Source organism: Mauremys reevesii, linkage group 11, assembly GCF_016161935.1.
Source record: "Mauremys reevesii isolate NIE-2019 linkage group 11, ASM1616193v1, whole genome shotgun sequence".
In the NCBI taxonomy this organism is placed as follows: Eukaryota; Metazoa; Chordata; order Testudines; family Geoemydidae; genus Mauremys; species Mauremys reevesii.
Window position 1 is genome coordinate 59,403,849 of NC_052633.1, and position 22,633 is coordinate 59,426,481.

At 40.0% G+C, this 22,633-nt stretch overlaps 1 protein-coding gene across 21 annotated transcripts in view; it reads right to left on the reverse strand.

Moving 5' to 3' along the window:
• R3HDM1 (R3H domain containing 1) overlaps positions 1-22,633 on the reverse strand; it is a 132,085-nt gene that overhangs the window by 66,715 nt on the left and 42,737 nt on the right. For 16 of the 21 annotated variants that reach the window (XM_039493764.1, XM_039493761.1, XM_039493760.1 and 13 more), the window contains 4 exons: positions 13,091-13,132; positions 12,530-12,619; positions 3,296-3,410; positions 426-504 (listed from right to left, as the gene is read on the reverse strand). In XM_039493764.1, coding sequence (XP_039349698.1) covers positions 426-504; positions 3,296-3,410; positions 12,530-12,619; positions 13,091-13,132 — 326 coding nt within the window. Of the gene's footprint in view, positions 1-425; positions 505-3,295; positions 3,411-12,529; positions 12,620-13,090; positions 13,133-22,633 lie in introns of those variants that run through there. The other 5 variants (XM_039493768.1, XM_039493780.1, XM_039493777.1 and 2 more) reach the window with 3 other exon arrangements.

Sequence of the window (22,633 nt, forward strand, 5' to 3'; positions counted from 1 at the left end):
TGAGTGAGTTTGAGAGATGCTTTTCTTACTATAACTACATCTGAAGGTGTGTTACATATTGAAAAAAAGAACAAACCTCAGGACCTGCTATTCAACACCATTGCAACGTACCACATTTTTGCATAGCCAAGTAAAAATATTACACAAGGATGCTGATCCTGCAAACACTTATCAGTAAATTTGTAAACATGAGTAGTCCTATTGAACTCATAACATGGATAAGTGTAGGGCCCAGATCAGTTAGGGTACAGGGGAGTCAGCATTTTAAAATGTTTAGACACTCCACATCAACTATACAAGATCACGTTTAAGACCTTTGCAAGCTAAGGTGTTTCTAGAGAAAGCTCTCAACATGCAGCAGATTAACTAAAAACAAAAAGAGATAGAAAAATTAAATTAATTCAAAACATTTTAATTTAATTTACCTGGGATTGTTTTTTAGTGTATTTACTAAAAATTCATGTAGATCTATGCCAGTTGAATCTGTGTATTCTTGGCTGGAATCTATAAAAAATGTAACATGATGTTATTGAAAAGATCATGTGCTCATTCTCTGAACATGGTTCTTATTACATTTTTAAGGTGCTGTTCATATAAGTGATTGAATAAGTAAAACTCGGAATCTGGTAAATCTAAGATTGAGATGCATATATCGCGCATTAGCTGATCAACAGATACCAGTCCTAACTTGGTAAACTCAGCCTCACAATAGCGAAGAAGAGCTCTGTGTAGCTCTAAAGCTTGTTTCATTGGACCATCTTCTGTTGGTGAGAGAAAGACCCACCTTGTCTCTATAGTAGCTAAGGAAATGACATACAAGCAACAAAGTCTCATTTTGCAGATCCAATGTGGAATCGTAGGTTTTATAACTACTTTTGTCAGTCAGCTGAGGTAACTGCATATTTTCAAGCATTATAGATTAGCTCTAGGTGACATGTAATACTTGAAAAAGTACAAGTCTAACCTTTGTGACGCATGATTTATCATGTATTGCTACAAGCTCCCGTTCAGTGTACCTATCCTTCAGTGGAATTACACATTCAAGAGATGCCTTCTGTGACTTCTCTTCAACAACTTCCAAATATCTCCTCACAAGAGCAAACATTTCAGGTTACGTAGCGCCTCTTCTGGTTCCTGCTGTTTTCAACCCCTATTAGCTTGGGTGCCTATGCTTTGTGCCTCAGAATAGGTGATGCAGAAAGAAATTTTATCTACCTTTGAACTATGTATTGGTACCCATCACTGCAATATCTGAGCACCTCCTAGTGTTCTAATTCTTAGGGCTCTCTTCTTAAAAAGATATGCTGAACCTCCAACCCATTTCCAAGTTAAGAGCACCATAGACTTGTGCCTAGGCTCCAGCTGCCCCTGCTGGTCAGTCCTGGATTGCCTTAACCCAGCCTGCTCTCAATTGCTCTTGAAAACAAGATGCCAAATTTCCAGCACCATTCCTGGTAAAACATTTATAAAGCTGAAAAATGAGGTGCTCTTTATTTTAGTAATTAAACAAATTTACCAAAATTATCAGTTAAACTATAACAATTTAGTAATCATCAATGGGTAACCGAACTCTAACATTAGGCAAGTTTCTATTTTCAGCACACTTTACAAGTTAAAGTGCTTAAACTACCAAATGAAATGTAACAAGATAGAATAGTAGAGATAGGCAACAGTTTTAAGTCTATTACTCTGCCTTTAATTCCCTATCATCATTTTGATGAGAATATTTCTTTCATGATTTGTTTAGGGAACATATTAAAGGATAAACAAACTGGTTGGGTTAAAAGAACATCATGGTGTGGCTTTCTCCACCCAAAACTTGATTTCAAGATTTGAGGACAAAAAAAACCCCTCAGTTAATTCCTGTATCCCAACTATTTTAATTTGTGTGAACTTCTGATTTCCAACAAGGAAAAAAGAGGCACTGAAATGACACAAGAAAGGCGGCTATGGGTTTGAAGTACATTGTAAATATAAGTACTAGAAATTTCATTTAAAAAATACTGGTTTTATGGCACTGCAGCACAATTTATTTGATTCAAGATGTCTGGATAAATGTTTTGGGGTAATTTATTTGAACAAAAGCTGACCTAAAACCTCAGGATTATCCATCAGCTAACATATATACTCAAAGTTTTGCCATTTAATAAAGTGTTGTGCACCAGGGAGGGGAACAAATTTGTATTATTTTTGTATATCTGCTATCTCAGGTATCCTTTAAGTTTCTGGTAAATTGAAAAGAATAGCTCGTCCTTAACAAACCAGTCCACAACACTGTCAATGTTCAGGATGTTTTTACTCCTGCTATTGACCCACTCCCAACTTCATTCTGAAGAACTTAGAAATCTCTCCCCTTTTAGGGACCTCTCAAAAAGCACTTATACATTTCTGTAAGAATATTGGCTTCTCATGAACATGGGGAAAGCCTCCCCAATTTGCTTCTCCCATATAAAGCCAAGGCACAATCTCAGCCCCCAAGGGTGCACAAGGACTGCTCCCTTGTACAGCCCCTTTAGAATCAACTATCCCAAAAGGTATGTGGGGATAAGAGCAGGCAACAGCCTCACCATCTTCATGCCACCCTGCATCAGGGAGGGAAGTATGTCTGCTGTAGCACGCACACTCTCCTGCAAACTGGGAAGCACCCCAAGAGATGGTACCTCCTGAAATAGATTCCCTCCCCCCAGCCCAAATAAGAGATTCCCCCCCTCCCCTTATTTTTAAAAAATGAGGTAAGTTTTCAATTACATCTTAGAAGGTTAAAATCAAATTCTTCTCTCACTGAATTTTCCCTCCATATGCGTATTATGTACGCATACTATCCTCTTAATATTGGGATTCTGGCACGAATGATATTTAAGCATTGGTTTCCAAACACAAAGAATTACACTATCCACAAACGATACACTGAAAGAGTAGGTCACATTTAGGCTTATCAATTCTCTCTCTCTCTAAACTGAGGAAAGAGAATTCCATCCATTTTTCAACCACCACCATGAAAAATTAAGGAGAGGGGATCTGATGTTCGCCCAAGTGCGAATGTTAGTTCATCAAAAGTTGTGCATGTTGTGTTTACACATAGAAACTGCACGTGCACAAGTGGACCCTGGGGTGAGGTTCCAAAGAAGAATCAGGCCTGAAGTCTTTGCTGAAAAACTATATGCATTTGACTTTCAGCACAGCAGAATTATTCACAGTAATTATTCCATCAAAGTCACTCAAGGTTATTAATATGGACGTCTACGTCATGGATAGTTTACTTAAAATATAATTTAAAAGCACAGTGATAACAAACCTCTTGATAACATTTTTCTGGACAATTTATCACTGGATTTTTCCTTTTCCGTTTCATCTTTTGTGGGCTTTTCTTCTTTCTCAAAAGACTGCGTTAACTGGATCTGAATTTTCTCCTGTTGAAAAGTAAGATCAGTCATAATGGAAAGTATTTTAAGTGAGCTATGGCTGTACCAGAAAATTGCTTTGTAACATGTTCGTTGATAATGGAAAAGTAGTGTAATAACGGTTTTCAGATCCTCTTAGAATCAGAGAACTCACTTCAAACAAAAACTTATCAAAATGTATAGAGAAAATATGGAAAGTAGACGCATTTAAATATTTTATAGCACACATACATCTCAAGGACATATCCCATTTCACGATTATATTAAAGTGTTCTAGGTGTTTAAGAAAAATAAAGCATAGGCCAATTTTTTAAACAGTGAATCGCTCAGTTGACAAATAGGCTCCTCATTGCCAGTTTTTAACTCCCTCCACCAAGCAACCACAGTGAGAATGCTAAGTAAGCTTTCATAGCACAACACCAATGACAAGAACTTCTTGAACAAGTAGGTTTGAAGGGGGACCAGCTTTCCAATTTCACCAACAAGTTGCCTTCCCCCAGCACCCATGGCACCCCGAAGCAGACACCCCCCCGCCCCAAGTTTTAGTCAGGGTATATAGTAAAAGTGACAGATGGGTCACAGGCCATGAATTTTTGTTTATTGCCCATAACCTGTCTGACTATTTACTAAAAATACCCGTGACTAAATCATAGCCTTAACAATGGAGAACGGTAAAAAGGAATACCCCATCTGAATGGATGCATTTCTTCTACCACCACTGATTGCCCAGGACTCTGATGGAAAGCTTCCTGTGCCTCAAAGGCTGAACAGTCTAATGAAGTATGACCCACTTGCCTGGAAAGTTATAGAAAAATCTATGTTTAGCTTTTATTCCCTAGGTAAGGCTTTGTGTGCTTTGATCTGTCAGTGGTGAGGATATTTACTCTAGGCATATTGCCTTAACAGAATCCACACTGAAATTCAAATAGAACTTTCTCATCAGAGCTCTTCATTTGCTTGTCTGTTCACACACACAGAGATATTGTTCACTTCCACTATTAATAGTCATCTGAGTTACCCAGGTTGTAAAGTATCCTAAAATTTATCCTCACTTTCCGAGTTCAAGAGCTCTAGAATTTGACTTAAAAGGATTCAGGGCCTGGTCTCAGCTTTCACCCACAGCCTCTGGAATTAACAAGCATAAATGGTGACCCAGTGAAAAAAATCTAGGCCACTGAGTTAACATATAAAATAGTCCTTGACTTTTTTTTTTTTAAAATTATTCTAAGGAAAATGTCCTTTAAAGGAGAAAAATCTCAACCCTATTCAGAGACTATGATGGACTCGTAGGCAAATAAATTACTAAGATAGAAATAGTCTTCTCTTTATGAAGTTGATGAGAATCTTTATTTAACGGAGGCCGCATACAATCCTAAAGCATCCAATTTTTGAAAAAATTAGCTGTTCACTTGTCATCATTTGTCTAGATAAAGGTATTATCTCTTTGTAAGCACCTTGTAACGTAAGACCAAACTGAAAAGGTCTGGCAGTCTCTGGGATTCACTGCTCCAGTTACAATTTCCATCATTCAATATTAAAATTCCAAATTTTATATTTGTATAATATAATATAGTTTTATAAAATTGCATTTCTGTAGCACCTCTCATCTAGGGACCTCAAAGTACTTTATAAATATTCATAAATTAAGCCTTAACACTCTTATGAGGTATTATCATCCCTCATCTCTGCAAGTATCTATCAGTCATAAGGGCTAAATATAACTCAAAGTCTATGAAGTAGACAAAATGATTGTTTCTGGGGCCAAACCTAGATCCACAGCCCAATAGTCTGGGATTGCCTTTCCAGCATGATCATTTAGTAGAATATAGAAGTATTTCATAAAATTAAAAAAAAATTAATGACTTATTGGATAATTCTACAGATAAACCCTGGACATGACAGAGCACTTGTGTAATCTTTATGACCATAGATCATTTATCCTCTAACTAGGTCTGTCCATAGAAGGAAATGCTCTGGAGGCTTTGCTGCCCAATGCATATTTAGAGTAGTGCCTTGAATGATGTGATTCTCATAATAAAAACATGCTCTTCCAAAACAAACTTTGTTAGTGATCTTTTGAAATGAGTAGTTCAACTAATTTCACGTCTCTCATTCTAACCAGATTTGAAACTCTTGGTTTTGGAGAAGACCACCTGAAGCTTTCTGGAAAGAGGATTCTAACCCAAAAAGAGTTTTTTTCCCCTTGTTGATAGTAAACATTATGAACCTCAGCATTGATGGAATATTAACAAGATTGGAATTTCCTGCACACAAGACATAATTCATTAAAATACGAGTCAAAAACAAGCTCGTTGCCATTCCCAATCGTTTTCTTTTCTAATATCATAGGATAGTCTTTCCATTCCACTAGTACATCAGGAGGATGTTAAACAGCTACTAAAGTTAGATATTTTCAAATTAGAAGGTCTGGATGACTTGCATTGAAGACTTTTAAAAGAGCTGTCTGAGCTCATCACTGGACCATTAATGTTGATTTTCAATAGATCTTGGAATAGTAGGGAAATTCCAGAAGACTGAAAGAAAGCTAATGTTGTATTTAGTATTTAAAAAGGGGTGAACAGGAGGATTTGATATTTTTTTTGATACGTTTACAAGTTTGTTTGATGGAAGTAGTAGTGCTGATATAATACTTGGACTTCTATAAAACATTTGACTTGATACACAACATGTTGATTAAAAATAGCATATAAAATTAACACAAATTAAAAGATGGCTAACTGATAGGTCTCAAAATATAATTATAAGTATGGAATCATCATTGAACACAGAGGTTTCTAATGAGGTCCCACAGGGATTGGTTCTTGGTCCTACGCTATTTAACATTTTTATCGATGGCCTGGAAGAAAACATATCACTGATTAAGTTCACAGATAACACAAAAATTGAGAGAGTGGATGAAGATGACAGGTCACTGATACAGAGTGATATGTATCACTTGGTAAGCGGGGTGCAAGCAAACAAAGTGTGTTTTAATATGGCTAAACATAAGTATATACATCTAGGAATAAAGACTCCATACTTACAAGATGTGGGAGACTATCCTGGGAAGCAGTGACTCTGAAAAAGATTTGGGGTTGTCACCGATCATCTGCTGAACATGAGCTCCAAGCACAACGCTGTGACTAAAAGGGCTAATGTAATCCTTGGATGCATAAACAGGGGAATCTCCAGTAGAAGCAGAAAGGCTATTTTGCCTCTGTACTTGGCATTGGTGCAACCATTGTTGGAATACTGTGTTGTGTTCTGGTATTGATAATTTAAGAAGAATGTTGATAGATTGAAGATGGTAAGAGCCACAAGAATGATTAAAGGATTAGAAAATATGCCTTATAGTGACAGACTCAAGGAACTCCATATATTTAATTTAACAAAGAGAAAGGTAAGGGGTGACTTGATTAACAGTCTAAGTACCTACATGGGGAACAAATATTTATGTAATAGCAGGTTCTTCATATCTAGCAGAGAAAAGTAGAACACAATCCAATGGCTGGAAGTTGAAGCTAGACAAATTCAGACGGAAAATAATGCATAAATTTTTAACAGGGAAGGTTACTAACCACTGGAACAATTTACCCAGGGTTGTGGTGGATTCTCTATCACTGGCAATTTTAAAATCATGATTGGATGTTGTTCTAAAAATATATGTTCCAGGAATTATTTTAGGGAAATTCTATGGCCTGTGCTATAAAGGAAGTCCGACTAGATGATCACAATGGTCCTTTCTTGCCTTGGACTCTGAATAGCATACCTTAGGGAAAAGTTACACTTGTGCAATAGAAGAAGCAACATTGTGACCTTAACATCTTCATTATGTAGTACAATAAACTAATCCATATTGGATATAAATTTTTACCACAAAGTTACAGTGGTATATCATCTTTGGCTGCTTCTATGTTAGCCAGATAAGAAAACAAAACATTGTAGACACAACTTAAGCATATATAATATATTAATCAGAAATGCTTTCCACACAATAATTTACATTACATAAGAAGTTTAAACTCTTGCCAATTTAGTTGAATTTAAGATGAAGGGTATCACATTTGTGCTGTACTGCAAAATTGGAGTGCAGCAATTGTTTTAACGAGTAACTAACAGAGGGACAAGTGCCTAAGCTTTGTTGGCACTCCTTCACAGCCAATGCCTTCTACAACGGGCAAGCTATCAACTGGCTAAGACAGTGGTCATATCAAAGTCAACATTGTAACGTAATTCGTTGCATATTAAGATAACAACTTAGACTATCATGGAATAATACCAATCCCACTTCCCTCTCCAGTCTGGAAAAACTTTGATATTTTCCCCATTCAAGTACTCACAGACTATGATCAACACACCACTTTACCTATTCCTTTGTAAACTAAATAAACAGAGAGTCTTTCATCTCTGTAAAACAGGCTCTCCAGACCTTGAATAACTCTTGTAGCTTTTTTCTGAAATCTTTCCAGACTGTCAACCTCCATTTTAATAGTGTGGACACCATGTTCCAGTAATATTCTCACTGATACCATATATAGTGGTAATACTATCTTCCTGCTTCAACTTGATATTCTCCTCCTTATACATCCAAGGACTGCATTTGCTCTCTTAGCTGTCAGTTGATTATCCACCATGAGCCCTAAATCCTTTTCTGAATCACTGCTATCTAAAATAATCCCTCATCCTATAAGTGTGATGTGTATGTCTGCATTTAGCTGTATTAATACACATTATGCTCAAGTGAGCCCAGACTACCATGCGATCCAGAGTGCTCTGTATAATTGGCCTGTCTTTACAATTATTTATCACTTCACCAATCTGTATCTTCTGCAAACTTTACTAGCAGTGGTTTTATGTTTTCTTCCAGTATACCATCAGGTCAAGAACAGACCCCTTGAGGGACAGTTGTGAAATGGTCCTATTGACTGATGACTGCCCATTTGCAATTACTTTTTGAGATCTATCAGTTAGCCAATTTTTAATCCACTGTGTGTTTTGTATAGTGCTTTTTTATTTTCATTTAAAAAACAGAATGTCATGTGATACTAAGTCAAAAGCCTCATTGAAGTTTAAGTGCATTACATCAATACTTACTTTTGCCAATGAAACTTCTGCTCTCATCAAAAATCTGTATCAAGCTTGTTTTGACAAGACTTACTTTCCTTAAATCCATATTGATTTGCATAAGTTACGCTGCCATGTTTTTTTTTTTAATTTTTATTCTTTGCCACTCTCTCCATGATTTTTCCTGGGATCAATATCAAAGAAGTTGGTCTATTACCACCAGAATCATCCCATGAACCCTTTAAAAATATTGCCATAACTTCAGCTTCTTCCAGTCCTCTGGAGCTTCCCCAGTATTCCAAGATTTGTTAAATATCAACATCAATGGCTAAGAGTGATTTTGCAGATTTTAAAGTCTTTGATGGTAATTATCTGGTTCTACAAATTAAAAGATGTTTAAACTATGGCAGTTTCTGTTTAACATCCTCCCAAGTTACTGCTGGAAGAGAAAATATTTCTTTATCACCGTAAACGGTTAATGAACTGTCCAGCTTCTTTCCAAATACAGAACAGAAATATTTATTAAACACTTCTATTTGTGCATCATTATTAACTATTTTAACGTCCTTATGTGTAACAGACACATACTATTGTTGGTATTTCTTTTGTTCCTCATATTAAAAAAAATTCCATTTTACTGTCCCCTTAATCTTACTGGCCATAGTTTTTTTTTTTTAAAACCTAATGCCTTTAGCTTTCCTTATCAACTGACTACATTTAATGATGGCTGAAAATAAGAGAAGCAAGGGAAAGTCAAGGAAGTGCATTACTTTACCACTGCATCCCACATCACAGTGACAATCTGCACACAACCTGGATCCACAGAAGCAGCAAAGCTTATGAAACTGGAGGAGAGCTGAGTCCTACACACTGACTTGGAGATGATAAATCCTGCTGCTAGTTGGTATATAAGCATAGACCATACCAACATATTGAACAGGGAGCAGCAGAACCTTTGCCTCCTCCAGAGTGAGGAGTCCTGCTAGTAGAAAAGTATGCAGAGAACGAGGCAGTGCAAGGAGAAGCAGCAGTGCTTGAGCTGCTCTCTCCAAGGGCACAAAGCACACCAGATCCAGCATTACCACGGGCACTTCCTAGCAGGCTGACCACACAGACTTCACCTTCTCAGGTTGAGATAACTGAACTCAACAACTGGGAGAAGGTGAGGTTACTTATCTTGTATGGTAGCTGGAGTTCTTTGAGATGTTTTGTTGCACGCGCGTGCGCGCACACACACACACACACTCTATCCTCGTGTGGCGCAACATAGCAACAAAACATCTCAATGAACTCCAGCTACCATACAAGATAAGTAACCTCACCTTCTCCCAGTTGTTGAGTTCAGTTATCTCAACCTGAGAAGGTGAAGTCTGTGTGGTCAGCCTGCTAGGAAGTGCCCGTGGTAATGCTGGATCTGGTGTGCTTTGTGCCCTTGGAGAGAGCAGCTCAAGCACTTGTGCACTTTTGACTGGAGATTTTTGTTAGCAGTGTCCATGTCATTTGTCTCCCCATGCTCTGCCCAGCCACTCCAGTTCCTTCTCAACCTCAGAGCGTGGAAGGACACCAAAGTTGAGAGGAAAGGAGGGTGGGTGATGGGACATCCACAGAGACAAAATATCTTTCAAAACTGCAGTTACTGTACAAGGTAAGTATCCTCTCCTTTATCTTGGAATTATCATCCCTATGGGTGGCTCCATATAAGAAGACTATCAGTGCAGAAGAGGGAGCAGATTCTGGTGTCTGCTCTGGTGGTATGTGTTAAGACATTGGAGGAGTGGGAAGGGGGCATGGTTGTCTAGTCTGGTGTGAAAGGGGATGGTGGTATCTCCTCCTCTATTCTCAGCTCCTGTTCCTCTGCAAGGACTTCTTGAGGAGGACATGGAGAGACCTGAGGTGTTGGTGGCTAAGAATCTTATGTGAGGTCAATGCAAGGGGCACAAGGGTTCCAAAAGTCCCACTGAGGAGGGGAATAAGGAGGAGAAGGAGCAGGGCCCCAGGGGTTTTCCTGTTGGCTGATTCCTGGGGCCTTGTCCTCAGGAACACCGCAAAGGAGAGAGGATGGAACAAGAAGGTGGTATAGCCTTGGATGAATATTTCTGAATCAGAGGAAGTGTCCTCTTCTGTGTCCAGTGTTGAAGCTGAGGTCATCAGTACCTTTGTATGAGGATGACTGGGGGTGGGGTCGCAGGGGGGAGGGTTGCTGGTTCTAGCTGGCACATGGGTGCAGGTGGGAAAACCTCCTGGTACGGGAGGGAGAGGCCTCCTCATAGGGGACTCATGTTCCTCCAAAGTCTGAAGGTTCTTGTGTGAGAGGAACCTGGATAATACTAGTGAGCCAGGGGACTGCTCCTCCGGGTGAAATACCTCCAGCAGTACTGGGGAGAGTACAGATGATCAGTCTGCATGCTCTGTGTGAAGGTAGATGGTACCGCGTGAATAGAAGATGATTTCTTCAAAGAGTCTTTACTCCTTGAGGAGTCCTTCCACTTGATGCCAATACTGACTAATGAGTTGTTCAGGGCTGTTCGGCGGTGGCCTTCTAGGTACAAGAAGCCTTTCTTGGTGTTGCTGATACCTCAGTACCATGACAGGTAGAAGCCTCAGTGGTATCCACACAAGAATGCGAGGTTTCTTTGTTCCCAGATCTAAGAAGGGACTTCTCTCCTCTCTCTATCAGGGAGACTGGGGTCTCTTATATTTAGATGTCTTTTGAGAGACTGATGCTGTCCACTGGCCTCAGCTTGCTGGCGATGGAGGGCTGGGAAGAGTCAGGCCCCCCAGGTTTAAGGAGGCACTCCATGAGAAGCTGTTTTAATCAGTCTTCCCTCAATTTGAGATCTGCTCTTGAAGCCGGAGCTGATCTTACACTTTGATAGGATGTGAGCCTCTCCAAGGCAGTGCAGGAATCTAGAGTGCTTGTCACTGTGGTGAAAGGACCTGTGGCAGATCTGGCAAGGCTTGAGTTCTGGGGTCTTGGGTATAACCCACTGGCTGAGAAGGCCCAAGCAAAAAGGGGGGCCCAACTTTAAAGAAAAAGGGAGAAAGGAACACCCCCTTTCCTCTCCCCTCCACAAAGCACAAACCATGTTAAGTGAAAACAACATTAAAATAAAGGAAAGAAAAAAATCTGTGTCAATTAGACAGAAACTACAAAACTCAGTCTTGAGCTGCAGGCAGTTGAAAGGAACTGGAGTGGCATGGGTCCACTCCTTCCGCTATACATTTCAGGCAAGGTCCAGTTTATTTACTAGCAATTAAGATCAATACCACAGTTAAAGCCAATATGCAGAACTTCAAGCTAAACTCAAAACATACACGTTTGTTTAATATGGCTCCTAAAAATAAGAAGCTAGCAAATTACCATATTTTACATTCCAACTATAAAACTGCTCTCTACTTTAATATCTGAATGATTTCCAGTAGTGCTTAAGCAATTTAAAACTTCTTCAAAAGATGTTAAAAGCAGTTGGGAATTAAAAACCAAAAACCAAACCAAGCAAACCAAAAAACCCTAAGCCACAATTCTAGATCATGATGAAAGACAAAAACACTACTTTGGCCAAAGGACATTTTGGTCTTATGTTGTGCATTAAAAAGAAAAAGAAAAAAAAAGCGGGGGGGAGGGGAGGGGAGGCATAAAGGATGTTCATGATTCTTTTCCAAATATTTGTGAAATAAGTATTTTAAAAATAAATATGAATCATTTTGTTTGCTGTTTGCATGTTAAAAACAGATCTAACTGAAGGCCATTAAGTCTAACAAGGTGGGTGACATAATATCTTTTATTGGACCATCTTCTGTTGATGAGAGAGAGACAAGCTTTTGAGCATACACATAGCTGATGAAGAGCTCTGGATAAGCTTGAAAGCTTGCCTCAGTCACCAACAGAAGCTGGTCTAATAAAAGATATTACCTCATCAACCTTGTGTCTTGAATATTCTGGGACCAACATGACTACACCACCACCACCAGCAGCGTACGATAGTAAGTCTTTCTTTCAAATATTCTTTGAAGAGCAAATGACTTCAACTAGGTTTCAGTAGCTTCAGTCACATTATTTTTACCTGAATGTCCTGTGATATTTCAGCTATGGGAGGCGGTGGAGATTCTTCACACACAGCAAGGCTCCGAACTAGCTTTAACTTTGTATTTGACTAAAGAAAAGTATTTTTAATTAAAAACTACAGTTAAACATACATCAGAATACCTCACAATTAATTGATATTACTACACTCAATTAACTACCAAATGCATAACAAATTGGCTGGAATATGCATGTTTAATATTTTAAAATAAAGTCAATCTTTTTGACAGGGAAAAATAAACAGTCACAGCTTTGAAGTCATCATATCACCACAACAGAATAATTCCAATTAATAAAAAAAAAATGAAATAAGAGGCGTTGGAAAGGCATTTCCTCTCTCTAGCAATAAGAAGCCACCAAAAATATAAAGGCAAACCACAAAAGCAGACAACTAGGCAAGACAAAAATCCCAAAGCAAAACAAAATCTTTACTGCCAAAAATAAAGGCTATAACTAAACTCAAGCCATTTTTCACAAAGTGACAAGGCTTCATCAAGCATGAAGGACTTCCGTAGCATGCCAGCACACAAGTCTACTGTACCTTGGACCTTTTTCCTGTTTGTCCAAAAGACTGCACTGGCTGCTAATGGTGGGCACAACAAAAAAAAGTTCATATTAAGCTTTATACTTATACTGTAGGAGACATTTATTAATGCAAAAATCTGCTGAGCAGAAACAAAGTAGTTATTTAATAGATTTGATCATCATGTAAGTAAACACATGTGTTTTTAGCCTGACGTTTGAGAATTATCCCATTTTCCATGGCAAAAACCCCAGGCTTCTCATCTTCATTTTGCATCTTGCAAAACATGGGTATGGGGGAAAAAAAAAACCTGTTACCAGTTTTGTACAATTGTTTTACTTTATAAAGTCAGACCAGTTAACAGTCTCCAGCAAGTCCTATGTTTGTAATTCTCATGGGGAAATTTCTTTGGCAACATTACAAGAAAGTAGATTTTATAATCCTGCTAGCTACTGTTCCCTGAAAACCCACCTGAAGAGCTGTTTATAAGAAGCAGTGCTATTTTGACAAGGGAAAGGAGTAGGAAACGGCCCACTAACCAAGCAATGTTTCCTCTCCTCCTTTCCTCCTCCCCGAACCCCAGTCAGAAAACCTGACATTTAAAGAAAGAACAGTAAAAAAAATCAATTTTTATATATAAAATAAAACTAACTCACTACATGTCTCTAGCTATTGCTATGCCTTCTCTCTCTTTCTGGCTTAACTCCACCTTTTCTTTACTCTTTCCTGCAATATACCCGGGGTTACCAAACCTTTTCCACAGTGCGTAGTACTTAGGGCTTGTCTACCAATAGTTTTTGCATCGATTTATCTATACTGGTTTAGAAACTGATGTAGCTAAATCAGTGCAAACCCCAATGTGGATGCAGTTATACAGGTATAAAGGTGCTTATATTGGTATAGCTCAGGGGTCGGCAACCTTCAGAAGTGGTGTGCCGAGTCTTCATTTATTCACTCTAATTTAAGGTTTCACATGCCAGCAATACATTTTAACGTTTTAGAAGGTCTCTTTCTAGAAGTCTATAATATATAACTAAACTATTGTTGTATGTAAAGTAAATAAGGTTTTTAAAATGTTTAAGAAGTTTCATTTAAAATTAAATTAAAATGCAGAGCCCCCTGGACCGGTGACCAGGACCAGGGCACTGTGAGTGCCACTGAAAATCAGCTCGCGTGCCGCCTTTGGCACCTGTGCCATAGTTTGCCTACCCCTGGTATAGCTTATTGCTGTTACTAAACTGATATTGTTAAATTGGTACAAAAACCTGTGTGTAGGCAAGCCTTTGTAGAAATTGTTTTGTGGACTACCTCCCCAACTGCTTACGTGGAAGAGAAATTAGTATACAAGGAGTAACAATATTTTAAAGAAAATACTACAGAACCACTGAATATTGGAGAATAAAGTATTCAGATTTATTTTATCTACAACCTACTGTTGTGATGCCATCAACAGAGTACCTAGTGGAGCATCTCTTTGGAATGAGTCTACAAGAGGAGTGAGGGTGAAAGGTAATTTAAGATAACAGATTTGCTGAAATGGCTCTAATCATATGTACTTGGGCATTCAGCAACAGTAATGTCTGCTCTTCAATTGTTTTTAAAAAAATCACTTTTGCATATCTTATCTTAAAAAGCATCAATAAACTTCAACCATGATCTCAAAAAAAGCTTTCACCTATGAAGTAGAGTACATCATAACATAATGAGGAAATGTGAAAGGCTTATAGTATCTCTGGATAACAAGTGTTATCAAGTGTTGCTGTCTTCCCCTGCCCCCACCAAATTAGGCCTTTGTGTTATATCTGATGAGGGGCTAGTACCTTAGCCCTTGTCTACACTATGAGTTTAGGTCGAATTTAGCAGCGTTAGATCGATTTAACCCTGCACCCGTCCACATGACGAAGCCATTTTTGTCCACTTACAGGGCTCTTAATTTCTGTACTCCTCCCCGACGAAGGGATTAGCACTGAAATGGACATCACCAGGTCGAATTTGGGGTAGTCTGGACGCAATTAAACAGTATTGGCCTCCAGGAGCTATCCCAGACTGCTCCATTGTGACCGCTCTGGACAGCACTTTGAACTCAGATGCACTAGCGAGGTACACAGGAAAAGTCCTGGGAACTTCTGAATTTCATTTCCTGTTTGGCCAGCGTGGTGAACTCAGCAGCACAGGTGACCATGCAGTCCCCCCAGAATGTTTCTACACTCCCCCTATCATCTCCGTCCCTGAGGTTATCGCAGATTAGGTGAAAAAAACCCGCACTCGTGATGACATGTTTTCTGAGTTCATGTAGTCCTCCCGCACTGATAGGGCACAAGCGTAATGCCTGGAAGCATTCAGTGGCAGAGACCAGGAAAGAATTGCTGTGTTTGCTTAATGGCAAGAGTATCAAGCCTCGCTAGCGATGTCCGAGCCAGATCGCTGCGTCATATGCACGCCGCGCTGTGTCAGCCTTGGGCAGGGGCATGACCGCTTTGTGAGCAGGAAGGCCATAGATAGAGACATTGCATTAAGTAGCTTCTGTAGCTAGAGAAAACATTCCTGTGCATTCAGCAAAGTCTGTGGCAAAAAAAGAGAAGCCCCATAGTGTAGTGGTTATCATGTTCACCTAACACGCAAAATGTTCCCAGTTTCAAATTGGGCAGAAACAGGTCACTGTTCCTTTTTCTGACTCCCCTACTGCATTTTTAGTCTTAGAACAGACCCCGCTGTGAAATTTTACTTTGAATTATATCAATTATGAATTAAATATGGAAGCTCTCTCTAAGTTATAGTCCCAGGTTCCTTACCCTTTCAGCTGCTCTGATAAATTAACGTTTTTGTTAGGGGCGGGAGAAAATATTCATGAAGCCTTTTATAGGGCCTAAATGCTATCTAGGACTCTGAAATAATCTTAACATGGCCCATAGAGTGCAATCCTTCATTCTGGATTTGTCATTCCACAAGTTGAACTGCTCCTTACTACTGTCCAAGCTTCATGAGCCATGGGAGCAAGAAGCAGGCTGGGATAGGTGCGACCGCGCAGAAATGCTGGATGGGAAAGCAGCCTGAGGTAGAAGCCTCCAGCTCACATGATATTCCAGGCAGGACTGAATCTCCATGAGACGAAACTTGAAGAGAGTGACCTGGAGTCACTCCCATTCGGTGCTCTAACAGGAGGATAGCCATGTCTGTCCAGGCACCCCGATCGACCTCACCAAGGTCTGCCAGCTGAGCGGGACTCCAGCTGAGCCAGCAGCTCAGCCCGCTGCCAGTCTGGGGCTCCGTCCATCGGCCTCGCTCAGCCCACTGCCCGCCTGGGGTTCTGATCATCCAGGCAGGCGGTGGGCTGAGTGGGGCCGGCGGACGGGACCCTGGGAAAAAGGCACAAAATGATTATCTGCCATTGCTTTCATGAAGGGGGGGCGAGGGGGGGGGGCTGCTGACATGTACCCAAAACCACCCGTGACAAAGTTTTTGCCCCATCAGGCATTGGGAGCTTAACCCAGAATTCCAATGGGCAGCAGAGACTGCAGGAACTGTGGGATAGCTACCCACAGTGCACCGATCTGTAAGTCGATGCTAGCCGCGGTAGTGAGGATGCACTCCGCCGACTTAATATGCTTAGTGTGGACATACGCAATAGACTGTATAAAATTGAATTCTAAAAAATAGACTTCTATAAAATCGACCTAATTTCATAGTGTAGACATACCTTTAGTTAGTACAGCTTTTGTAACAGTGATGAACATGGTAAAATACTGAAGTGAAGGCTCAATTCCTGTATTATGGAGAGTCTCTCTTCTAATTCATTATAGAATGAATCATGTACAAAGTTGAACAAATAGTATTTCAGCATAACACACAATGATATTTAAAAGAGCCACAGTGCAACTAGAGGCCTTATCCATTCATCTACTGATTAAATTGTGATAATCATATCCATATATACTAGAGTAGGGTTGAGCATTTGACTGGTCCTAAAATAATTGCTCAATTGACCGGTCAAATAATGTCAAAAATGGTCAGTTATTTTAAATCACTAATTTATTAGAACACTAACAAAAGATCGAAACTTTGTAGTGTCCAATAGGCTTAGTCATAGATAGGCACGTGTGACTAATTACAAAGGACAGTTTACTTAACTGAGTTATTTTAACTCAAAATATGTGAGCCAATGAAATGAAGCTCTAAAATATGAAACTATTACCTTTTAATGCAACGTTAGGTTAGCATTTAAATGTAAAATGTATTCAAGACAGAGTAATTACAAAAGAAAAGTGAAATTAAACAAACTCATAGGAACTGTACAAGGGAAAAAAATAGTTTCTAAATTCACTTATGCTAAGTAGGCAACAGGACAACTCTTCCAAAGAACAGTTCATCTTTCTTCCATGTGGGGATGGTGGTGGAGAGATACAAAGATTGTGAACCCTTCTCTTCAACCCCCATTCCCTTCTGAGTAAATTTCTGAAAGTTTGTCTAGTCAGTTTAGATTTTTTGGACTTTTTCCACATTTTCAAATATACTGATTTCAATTAAAACACAGAATACAAAGTGTACAGTGCTCACTTTATTTATTTTTGCTTACAAATATTTGCACTGTAAAAAAGATATACTATTACTTTCAGGGCCATCCTTAGACATACGCAGCAGCGTAGGGCACCACGAAATTTGGGGCACCAAATTGCCCCAAATTTCATGGTGCCCTAGGCAGCTGCGTGCTGCATACACGGCAGCACCAGCCCTGCAACCACCCCTATCCCTGGCCACTTGCTCCCCCATGGGCTGCGTCCACTGCAAGGGGCAGGGCCGTCCCTAGGAGGGTGAGGGGTCCCGCACAACTCCCTCCGCCACCTCTTACCCTCCCCCATGCTCTGCCCTTAGCCCACCCCCATTCCACCTCTTCCCCCAACAACTCCACACTCACTGGCAGCAGCAGGAAGTGGAGCAACCCAGCCCTAGCCAGCTCTACTCTGCCAGCTCCCAGCCATGGCACTCCGCTTCCCGCTACTGGTGAGTGTGGGGAGGTTGGGAAAGGATGCCGGAAGTGGAGCGACGCGGCCCCAGCCCGCTCCGCTTCCCTTGCGCCGGCCCCAGCCATGTTACTCGGGGCCGGGGAAATGAGGGAAAGGTTCCACTCCCCCGGACTCACCGGTGGAGAGAAGCAGAGCGCCGCAGCTGGAAGCTGGTGGAGTAGAGCTGGCTGGGACCGGGCTGCTCTGCTTCCCGCTGCTGCCAGTGAGTGCGGGGGGGGGGGGGGGGGGCCGGGAAATCCCGTCCCCCAAGCCCCTTTCCTTTAGCGACATGGCTGGAGCCAGGGCAAGGGAAGCAGAGTGGGCTGCTCCCAGACCCCACTAATCCCCTGGGCCACTCTGGGCCTGTGGAGCCCCCAAAAGTGCCCCCCACCACAGCTCCTGCCTCCCAGACCGGGAGGGGGCTGGGGGGGGACGACACGGGAAAGAGGCCTGGGGCTGCATAGGGCACCCAAATGGCTAAGGACGGCCCTGATTACCTTTGTGTATTTCAGTTCACCTCATACAGGTACTGTAGTGCAATCTCTTTATTGTGAAAGTGCAACTTACAAATGTAGTTTTTTTTTAAACGTAACTGTACTCAAAAACTAAACAACATAAAACTAGAGCCTACAACTTGATGCATGAAGGAGCACACAGAAGTTTAGCATATTTGGCATGTAAATACCTTGCAACACCGGCAACAACAGTACTACGCGAACGCCTGTTCTCAATAAGAAGTAGGCAGCATTATCTCCCGTAAATGTCAACAAATTTGTTTGTCTTAGCAACTGGCTGAACAAGAAGTAGGCGTGAGTGGACTTGTATGAGGTGATCTGAAAAAATACTATTTTTTTAAATCTTTATTACAGTGCAAATATTTGCAATAAAAATAATAAAGTGAGCACTGTACACTTTGTATTCTGTTGTAATTGAAATCAATGTATTTGAAAATGTACAAAACCACCAAAAATATTTATAATACATTTAAATTCGTATTCTACTACTGTTTGACAGTTCGATTAAAACTGATTATTGTGACTATTTTTAAAAAAATCTAGGGTTTTGTGTGTTAGTTACATGCATTAACTGCGATTTACAGTCCTAATTGTAACATCTTTGGGGCAGGAACAGTGTCTTAACCTGTTTAGTGTGCTTTGTATACCACCATGTACATCAATGGCCCGGTATACCAGTAAAGATATACGGTGACACGTGGCCAGAAAGGGTTAAGTAGCTTGCAGGCTAAATGACCCAGATTCAACCTTTAGGGACATATTGGTAGATAATGTTTGTGGTTGTGTGTGTTTACATATATACTGTTAGAGGTTAACAATGTAATCAAACAGTTCCTGTCTATGCTGTAGTCTGTTAATTCAGAGATCAAATGGAGATCTTAACATTTAAATGAACTGTAAAAACAGTGATATCGCTGTATTCATCTCTTTGAAATGTATAGTAAATCACCTGCAAATGGTGGGAAACGGGCAACTGCCTAATGTTAATCCCTGTAGCTAATTACCCAGGGGTTCTCAAATTGGGGGGGGGGTCGTGAGCTGTCAGCCCCCACCCCAGATCCTGTTTTCAATCCAGCATTTATAATGGTGTTAAATATACTTTAAAGTGTTTTTAATTTATAAGGGGGGGGTGTCACACTCAGAGACTTGCTATGTGAAAGGGGTCACCAGTACAAAAGTTTGAGAATCACTGTAATTACCAGTGATGCTTAGGAAATGCATCTACTTCAAAGTCTCCATGATTGCCCATTGTTTGCCTAAGGACTCCGAGCTGTCAAGAAAAGGCCTGGAACTGTATAAAGGTATCTTGGGTCCTGATCCTTTTTATCTCACATCTGCTTGATGCTTTATATAGGGGCAGCTTGAGTCATAAGAGTGAGATCTCTGGTCCCATCTGGATCACCCTGAATATGAACATTGGACTATAACCTATGGACTTAATTTCTGAAAGAACTCTTTGCAACTACAAAGCTCACCATCTCTTCTATGCATCTGATCTCAGAACTGTACTCATGTCTGTATGCATACTGATCTTTTAGCCAATACTCTCTCTCCTTTTTAAATAAATTTCAGTTTAGTTACTAAGGATTGGTTGTAAGCGTGTATTTGGGTAAGAACTGAAATATTCATTAACTTGGGTGGTAATGTGTTTGATCCTTTGGGATTAGTAGAACTTTTATATGATGACTAAGATTTTCAGTAATCCTCATCATATTAGACTTGGGTGTCTGGGTGGAGGCCTAAGGCTGGGATGCTTTAAGGGAACTGTGTTGTTGGCTTCTGGGTAACCAGTAAGGTATTATAGAAGCTGTTCTGTTCTGGCTTGGTAAATCTAAATATTAGAGAATCCCCAAAGCTGGTGGATATTTCGCCCCTTTCTTTGCAGTTTGCCGTAATTAAGTAACCCCATTGTGGGTCCCCTGGTCACATATACATATAATGGTTATTGTAGAAGATTCCAATAAATATGCTCAACTTTCAGTTAGTTCACCTCCTCCCTCCCACCCCTTAAGTGGTATTAGCATTTAGTAAACTGAGTTATCAAGAAATTTAAGTAAGCACCATGATACTATCAAAAACGTAGGTTGCTGCCTGCATCAGGGCATTCTTGTTGGAATAACTGACAATATTTGGCCATAGTCAGATAACCGGACAATTGACCATCTTGCAAGCCTATGATAGAGTGAAGTAGTCAAACAAATTCACACAAAACTAGAAACGCTTTCCCAATCTCTTTCTGACAATATGCTTTTAATAAATCTGCATATTTACCCATATGTATTCAGGGTTTAAAGGTCTCAGCCAAAGCAGTTACACATATGAAATTATACATCAATCCTGGGAACACAAAACCACACCCCATAAAATAAGGAGTTCGCCAACATGCATTTTCAAAAGGCACCAATAATACCAAGAGAATGACATAGTCCAACATGATAGTTACCCACAAAACCCAGTACAATAAATGCATTTCATATTTCATTAAGCAGAGTTACAAATAACCAATTACAATTAAATTAAATAGGCAGTGTTGGACAGCACTTTCTTCATCATTTTAAAGCATCAAGCATCATTTTAAAAAGTGAAGCAAGTCTCAAGACACGGTGAAATACAACTGTGCATGGAAGGTAATTATCTTAAGTTTCAGGTGGAAACAGCAAGATTTTGATATCTAAATGAACAAATAGAAATATATTGGTCACCAAACAATAACTCATCTTGAGAGAGTTGCAGTCTGTTTCTGCTTATGTGAGATTTAACTCAATACACATTACTGTGCTGGGGAGGCAATAAGAATGTATAGGATAATTCTCGGGTTGGGGATACAGAAAATAGCAGCACAGATACCATGTTGACAAACAGAACAAATAATAAAAAGGTGAAGAGATCAGTTTAGATAACAAAAGATGGGATTCTCCTTTGTGACTACATATACATGTGAATTCTCCATAACCAAACCACAAGACAGTGTGACTAAGGACAAGTCCACACTACAGACTTCTGCAGGCATTGCTGTGTCAGTCAGGGGTATGAAGAAGTGTGCTCTCTGGCTGATCTAGCTGTGCCAGCAGAAGTCTGAAGTGTAGAGACAGCTATACTAGCAAAGCGGTCAGCTTTTCCTGATATAGCTTATTTCATTCATGGGAAATGGTTTTACTATACCAGCACAAGCACTTCACTGGCAGAGTATACTAGGTTCCTAAACCAGTAAGGCATTCCTAGTGCAGGCACAAGCTAAGACATATCAACAACATAAGTGACATGCAGTTCACATTACATTCACTTCGTATTTTTAGGCATTTTATTCACAGACATTTCTAACGCACTCAGCACTGTGTTACATGAATGTCATCATGGGATGGATGGGGAGGGAAAGCAAAAACTGGACACGCAAGTTATGCCACACGAATTGAGCAGCACTGACCAGGTGGTAAGAATGCATAGCTGGCATTTCTGTCTCATTTATTCAATAACAGATAGTGAAAATGGCTGTGATTTCAGGATTTTTTTTTGAAGATACACAGAGATGCATTTAACAGCATGGAAGATGGAGCCCCAAGATCAGTCTCGAAGACTCCCTTCCCCACACACACACAAAGGTAGGAAATGAGGGAAAGAGAAACCAAGGGGTATTTATGGAGGTTGTGGAATTTGTGTTGGAGAGGAGGGATGAAGTACAGGTACAAAGAGATATTTGTTTAAGTTAGATTTCTAAAATTTCATCTAATTCTATCAAGAAACTGAGAAATCTACAGTCACTGAAACCCCAAAATGGAATTATAAATCTTTAACATAAAATTTGTCTTTATTTTATATAATGATTGCATAAGTGTCCTAGCTCTATACCTCGCACAAGCTCTCCCTCCACCACTTGCACTGCTTCCTTTCCACTACCTCTCTCACCAGCTTCCCAATGAGGCTATCCCCTTCCCCAGTCTCAGACAACTAGAGCCTTCCAGTCACATTTTTTCTTTGCTAGTGACAGCATGGGTCTTTATGTTACTTCTGTAATTGATTATTCACAGGGTAATATCACATCCACAAAT